The sequence below is a fragment of the Aristolochia californica genome, unplaced genomic scaffold (genome assembly GCF_029961685.1).
Source record: "Aristolochia californica isolate CCGP_79_NKW_82.1479 unplaced genomic scaffold, dmAriCali1.0.hap1 SCAF_4, whole genome shotgun sequence".
In the NCBI taxonomy this organism is placed as follows: domain Eukaryota; kingdom Viridiplantae; phylum Streptophyta; class Magnoliopsida; order Piperales; family Aristolochiaceae; genus Aristolochia; species Aristolochia californica.
This window is the reverse complement of record NW_027182103.1, coordinates 42,378,443-42,385,807: the sequence shown is the minus strand read 5'-3', so window position 1 is coordinate 42,385,807 and position 7,365 is coordinate 42,378,443. Positions and strand designations below refer to the sequence as shown.

At 41.7% G+C, this 7,365-nt stretch overlaps 2 protein-coding genes across 2 annotated transcripts; one reads left to right on the top strand and one right to left on the bottom strand.

The window, feature by feature from the left end:
• Positions 1 to 957: 957 nt before the first annotated feature.
• On the bottom strand, positions 958 to 1,638 carry LOC137963380 (uncharacterized). The gene has a single exon (XM_068810504.1). The coding sequence runs from the start codon at positions 1,636 to 1,638 to the stop codon at positions 958 to 960; it is 681 nt and encodes a 226-aa protein (XP_068666605.1).
• A 3,505-nt stretch (positions 1,639 to 5,143) lies between these two features.
• On the top strand, positions 5,144 to 5,704 carry LOC137963379 (uncharacterized). Its single transcript, XM_068810503.1, has one exon. It carries the CDS (start codon positions 5,144 to 5,146, stop codon positions 5,702 to 5,704), a length of 561 nt encoding a protein of 186 aa, XP_068666604.1.
• Positions 5,705 to 7,365: the final 1,661 nt, after the last annotated feature.

The window sequence follows — 7,365 nt, the reverse complement described above, 5'->3', positions numbered from 1 at the left end:
TTATCATATTGTCCAAGAGAGAAGAATTAGGCCAGAATCCGGAAGGCGGCCTGGCAATGCCCCGTCTTGGTGCCCACGAGAGGTCATGAGTGGAAGGGAGTTTGGTGACCCTTTTGTCAAGTCTTTAGTGATCTGCTTTTCCTCTGCTTCTGAACCTTTTGGTGCGGCTCTCTTTCTTCCTTTTCTTCTCTTCCGTCTCAGTCTTTACCAGAAACGGAAATTTTGAGGGAGATAGTGAGTACAGATGGAGCTTTCTTAACCAAACCTATGTAGACGCTTCATGAATGTCAAACTTTTCGGTAGGTTTTAGCTTATCAGGCTCATCCAATTAATCAGGTATAGGGTGATCCATTTTCCAATCATGACAATACAACTCGCCGGGTTGATCTAATTATACGGAGATTTGAAAGAGTGAGTCGGATTAAGAGTTAGACCTGACCTTTATTTTGAATAAGTTCCCTGAGTCGCCCTCCCCTCCCAAAGTTTGATTCATATTTCATGAAGGTCAATTTAAGTCCCTGAATTCAAAGTGATACCAGAACGAGAGTACATCAATGGAAAAGAAGCATGCACGTATGGTATCTGAGATTAAAAGGAGATACCAAAAATCCAAAAGCCAAAACGCCCTGACAGGACACGCTAAAACATCATAGTCTCAGATATGCTTAATAGTAAATCTAATATACAGACGAAGTACAGGACAGGAGAAAGTAGAGGGAAGAATAATGAAATTTACATGGATACGGCAGTGAAACCAACCTTCAAAATTCTAAACCAGAACTCTAGCTAGGCTGGCAATGGCAGACCGTCTTCCACTGTAAAAATTGCTGGAAGGCTGGGTAAAGAATATATAACAGGTAGGTATGGAGTACTGATGCGCGCATGCATGTATTAATCTAATGCAATGGGGGCGAAGATGATGACGATGGCGGTGATGATGAGACATTAACGAAGGCTTTAGCAGCCCCTGGCAAGCATCTCCTTGTACTCCGTTTCCTGGTATTGAAGCAACGCTGTGCGGTTCTGTACCCTCAGTTGCTCATAGAACCTCTTGATGAACTCCTCGGCTTCGGCGTCCACCTGTGGAGTACTTCCGCCATCAGCCTCTTCCACGCCGGAGTAGTTGGATACCCGAACGGAGAAGGGAGAGAGCATGGGGCTGAGCTTCTCGCCGTGGGCGAGATAAGAGCCGTCGAGGCGGACGTTGAAGGAATATTCCGGCGAGGTGTATTCGATCTTGTGTACGGGGATGACGGCCTTGGGCGCGGGTGGGTTCTCCTCTTCGGGCTCGTCCTGAACGTTGATGCATGGGAAGTGAGTGATGGAGGAGAAGTAATGATGCTTCCTCTTCCCAACGTGGAAAAAAACAGGATTCGGACTGTTACTGCAAGAGAACTCGTATTCCTGTAAGCCATACCCACGTACAGGAGCTCTAGCGGAAGAATGGTGGTGGTGATGGTGGATTAGGTTGCCGAGGGTCTTCTTTCCCAGGACCTTCCCACGCTTCATCATCATGTTCATGTCCATGATGAGCTTTCTCTTGGAGACGAGACCCTTCCTCATCATGTAGTAGGCGATTCTCAAGAAGTTCCATAGCCGCTTCGCCAGCACAGAATTAACTCGCGGAGGGACCTCCATTTTTATCTACTCAAAACAAACATAAATCTCCCAGAAAAACTCCGAGCACTGGAGTCAGAAATCTAAGCAGAACGAATCAAAACAAAGCAAGCAAAGCTTGAACACAAAAAAGATCGATTTCTGATCAAGGATATATCTAATCGAGAAGAATTATAAACGATGGAGGCGGGTTTTCTTCTGCGAGGTGTGTAACCCTCGCAGAAGAAAGAAAACCCTTTGAGAGGCAGAAGCCAGAGTGCTGGGAGTTTTTATAGAGAAGAGAGAGGAAAAGAAAAAAGATAAGACATGAAAGTGAAGGGAAGTGGAGCCGCGCGCAGGCCCACAGCAGCAGCTACGACCTTTTTCGAAAGAGCTCAACAACCGCAGTTCCGCGACGCTTTTCCTTTTTCTTTCACATAACAACTGATAATTAATTCTGATCTCATTTGAAAAGTTTGAACTGGAGAGGAGGACCCCCGTGCCAGCTAACCCACCAACAAGGAAGCCCTTGTTCTTCCTCATTTACCCCATTCTCTGTAGATAATCCTCTTCCCCCATGAGCATGGTACGAATGTTAGGGTGTTGGAGAAGAAGAAGACAAATTTCCCTTCAATAATGAACAAGAAAGACTCGAAGGACCAGACATTCAGTTTCTTGGAAATATCTTCAACCTCTGGTTATACAAAGATTAAACAAATGAAAACCGGCGATGGGTGGATGGAATGGGAACCTTCTTGGTTAGGTTTTTGCTTAATTTATACGAGTTAATGTTTACTTTTAATCAAGGAAGCTAGGCACATCTTCCTGGTGGTGGCCAATGGCCAGTGGGTTTGGAGGTCTCCATTAAATAAGGACCATAAGTAAGAAGCCAAACCAGAAAGAAAAAATGAGCACCCGAGATTAGATTGCAACTTATTTGTACAACATGTCTTGTACAGGTGATAGGATACAGATAAGCTCCTTCAATAATGAGCGGTTAACAATTTTAAGTATGCTTCGAAATTTCTGGCTCCATCCGTCAACTCTGCCTAAGACATCTCGCAATAAGGTGTTACTGGGCCCACGAGACAAAAGGTCCTGATTTACTGGTTAGAACGGACAAGCACACGTAGGGCAGGTACCGAAAAGCTACGAGTGATCGTGAATATCGTCTGGACCCACCACGACAAAAATGAGATGCTTAAAGGAGATAACATGTCCCTACCTTCACATGCATCTTACGCCGTACGTGAACCCTTTTCCAAGGGTACGCGGCGGTACCGATTAGACGTGGCCTCAATTACGTTAATCTAACTAAAATAAACGCTGAACCCGGTCTATGGGGTCAATGTTTGATTGGGTTGGTTCGGTCGTTCAAGACAACCAGAAAGAAAACTGACCGCTGATTTCCTAAACTCGGCAATGATAAGAGAGTGATGTACTGGAGACAGCTAATGGAGAATGGAGCCAATGATTGAGATCGTAGAAGGCCACGTGTCGCGCAAATGATGCTGCCAACAAACGTAGTCTAATTTTTTGAATCTTTTATAATACCAGAGTCGGAACATGTTGGGTAACGTAACGCATAGGCTATTAATTCATGTACGCATAGGCTATTAATTAATGTAAGGTGGTAACTAGAGAGCTTCCAAATAGAAATTAATGCGAGCTTCGACAATTGTCACTCATGCGCTTAAGGAACATCTTTTATATCCATCAATTATTTGGACATTGAATGTTGAGACAATCAAATTTTTATTTGGAATAATAATGGTTAAATTTTATTTTATTTTGTTATCTAGCAAAAATGCGACAACATGCCCTCCAAATCACTTCTTTGATGCAAACGTGAGATAAAAAGTATATAATCCAATAGACGTACTCTTCCAATAATTTAGTTTCAGTGCCAGAAGCGACTGATTTGACTAGTGCTTGTCCACATGAAGTACGTAAACGTGACCGTGGCACCCACTCTCAAACCAGTTAAACTTTTACAAACCAAGTTACCACGTCTGGTCCACCTCGTGACGTCAAGTTTCACCCACCGACCAATTTTTTTCACGTGCGGTAGATCCAAGTCGAGGATAGGCTCGAGCAAAGAAAGGCATCCTAAAAGAGATACTTAGCCCGAAAGCTTTGTTCGCAAATCGACTTGCTTACACTGAAATGTGGATTTGGATTGATGGGGGTGGATGTCAAAGTAGGTTTTGTTTTTGTAGCTTTACAAGGGCAAGTGCTGAACACTTGCATTAAACAAATTAATGGCCAGAGGCTGCTGGTGTTTAGCTGCATGGGCTACAGCACTCGGAATTGCTTTTGCTTATGACAGCTATAAAGTTTACCAAAGTTCTTGTGCTACTTTAAAAGCAAAAGGTTAATTATTCTCCTTTCACTCTTCCCGGAAGCTACCAAAATGCCTCTCAGTTGGGACGCAGAAAATATCTCTGCGTTTCTCCTTTGCCAAAAACCAACAATCCCCCTCACCCAATAGGTATTAGGATTAGACACCAGTGTTAAAAATAGTCTCATATAGATTAGTAAATATAAAAATTTTATGTTTATTAGTTGAAAAATATGTTTATTAAGTTGGTTAATCATTTTAGGGTGAGTTTGAGACCTAATTTCACATGGTATCAGAACAGATAATCAAAGTATAAAAGAATTGAAAGATGTTGAGGGGTACGTTTCTCATTGGCCAAAGCCGGTAATCCCCCTCACCCAATAAGTATTAGGATAAAAAATAATTTTATATAAATTAATAAATATAAAAAATTTAAATTTATTAGTTGGAATTTTTTTTTTTTAAGTTGGCTAATTTTTTTGGAAGGTGTTTTAGACCTAACTTCACATGGTATCAAAACGGATACTCATAATGTTAAGGAATAATAATAAATTAAAAAATATTAAATTTATTAGTTAAAAAACTCGGCCAATTACATCTATGTATTAGATATCATATGTGAATCCGAGCACCGTAGTAGCCTGGGTTTTTTTTTCAACTTTTTAACTTGGCTCAACGGCCATCTCACAGTCAATAATTCAAAAAGAAATCCACCCAATCCCCGAAAGCAATGCCTGTACAGGACTCCAGATCTGAATCACCTCAACCCACCCAAACCCCACTGTGGCCATGCGATGGCCGCCACGTCTTTTCCTTATTTCGTCTGGTTGTGCTTTTCTCCACTGGTCACTCCCGCCTTTTCCCTCTTTAGCGCTTTAGCTTTCACTTTCGCATCTTTTCTTCCATCGCACTCCTCGCCCTCGGAATAAGGAAACTGAGAAAGGAGAATGACTTGGCTCTATAAATAGCCGGCAAGCTTCCTTGTCTTCCTCATACTACTACTTGTTGTGCGTTTCGATCTGGAGTCTGAACTCGAAATCTTCTCTTGAGTTTGCTTCTGTCTTGTTTGCGGGTTTTAACTTCCACTTCACTGTTTTTGTCTTTTGGTTTTTGTACTAGATCAGCTGTGTGTAGCTCGTAGTTCTCTCTTTTCTAGGTGTGTTTCTCTTTTGTTGGAGTAAACTGTTAGTCTGTAACTCCCAAAAGATGAAGATCAAGGCTTCGACTTTCCTCAAACAGATACTCACAGTCGTAACCTCTCTCATCAAGGCCAAATCGATGACCGTGAAGAACAAAACAAACTCCATGAGAGCACGGCTTATCGTCTTCGGCTTGTTGAAGAATAAGAAGGTTTTTCTCCCGGCCTTCTCCCACAAAATCCACGCCTTGCTTGGGAACGATAAAAGCGACAAAAAAGAGAAAGACGAAGATCTGAGCAAAGCCCTGGTAGTCTACGACGTCAAGCCTAACGAGGCACCCTCGGGCAATTATTGTACCGAGTTTGCTCTTGTGGATGAAGACGACGACGACGATGATAAGTACCCAGATCTGACCCACTCATTGTTTGACGAGCTGGAGTTCGATACCGGGACGGAATCGGTCGTTGATTTGGTGAAGAGTTGCCGGAAGGACGCCTCGGACTTCAGCCTCGAAGACGAGATCGATCATGTGGCAGATGTGTTTATAAGGAGGTTCCACAAGAGGATGCAGATGCAGAAGCAGGAGTCTTTTAAGAGGTACAAGGAGATGCTTGACCGGAGTGTGTAGGAACTAGGAACAAGGACAGCTTGAGGGGCTAGTTTCACCATTTTTCTTTTTAACTGAAACTTCTGAAGACCCTCAAGATTCACTGCAGAGCTTGATTTTAGCTGCGCAGTTAACTAGAACAATCACAATAAAGAAGATCACCCCACCAGCTTTTCAAATTAAAGGGGTGCTTGAATCTCTTAACAATTACTTGGAAATATTATGATGTTTACCCATCTCCGCACTTATTTAGGATTTTATGTGAATATTATCCTCTGGCTGAGAATTGAAAACTGTAAGCCTAAGCTTTTTCTTCTTTTTGATTGATTCTCCATCAGCACTGCTGCTGTGCTAAGTGTAGATTCTTGTTGTATTTTGCATATGGAACAAGATAATAATATGTTGGGAAACTCTGATCATGGGTCGTTCTTCAGACCTCTCCCAGTGGCGGATTCAAAGATAAAAGAACCTCCATTATATTTTTGTTGACGCTGTTAATGTGGTTGTAACACGTTAAGTTCAGATTATGAAGAATATGTAATGGTAATTGACCACTTTACTGGACTCTAAAAGGGAGATCAGAAAGAACAAGGCGAGTACTCTTAATATTATATCAACCTTGCAAAGGGTTTTCACAAGCCAGGGGCTGTAGGAATTCCAGAACAAATTTAGGCGGTTCCAGAGGAGGATTTCAGTTTTCTTACTCCAAGGTCGTTCAACCTAAGGGGATACACTTGTTTTGAAGTTATTATGTATTTTCTACGGTAACCATTAATTAAAACCCTAGTTTATTCTCTTCCAAAATAGCAACACGTATCTATGAACTCTGTTAAGATTTCATTGAAACTTGCAGTCCTCGTTGGACAGACATAATATTACAGTAAGTACGTGCAGAGTGACAAACCCCTGCTGGTTCAAGCAGACTAGTATCTCTTTCGCTTCACTAAGGGTCTGTTTGGAACCCCAAGATAAGAAAATGAGAATTTGACCATTATTATTCGTAAAAATAGTTAGTGAAAGTGAGATAATGATCAAATTCTTCATTTCATTAACTATTTTTGGGAATAATAATGGTCAAATTCTCTTATTGTTTTCTTTTCCATGGGGTTCCAAACATACCTTAAATGAAGGACCTAATGATTAGTCAAAATCCAGTAAATCAGACTGACTTAGTAGAAAGACCAGAGAATTATAGTTGCTTAACTTAAGAAATTTTCCCTCACAATTTTTTTTACAAAAATTGAGGGGGTGATGCTCTTGCTTTCTCTAAACTTAACAATGGAGATGGTGGGGTGCCTTCGTTTTAGGGGAGGAGAGAGCAACTGTCCTAATCGTGATCCCTTTCTGCTCTCTACAAGTTATGAAGACGGGCAGGGAAGGCATGCAATGCCCCTCATTCCCTTTTGTTGAGAATGATAAGGGAGGGATCCTGAAGATCCCTCACCACCCTCTTTGCTAGACATAAGAGGGAGGGTGGTCAACTGCTAGTTTCTCAAACCCAATTGTAAACGGTTCAACTCAACCTGATCACCCAGTTGTAAGGTTGATCCTACTAGATGATTGATCGCATGATTATGCGTGTCATTGAAAGATACTTTATTGGTATCAGATTGAGGTGAACACTAGTCCTGGAACCTGCAAATCTTGTCAAGTACTTATACTACCTACTAAGTATAATTCAT

Bases quoted from the DNA above. Each gene is read 5' to 3' on its own strand.
- LOC137963380 (XM_068810504.1), bottom strand. From the start codon at position 1,638: ATGGAGGTCCCTCCGCGAGTTAATTCTGTGCTGGCGAAGCGGCTATGG.
- LOC137963379 (XM_068810503.1), top strand. From the start codon at position 5,144: ATGAAGATCAAGGCTTCGACTTTCCTCAAACAGATACTCACAGTCGTA.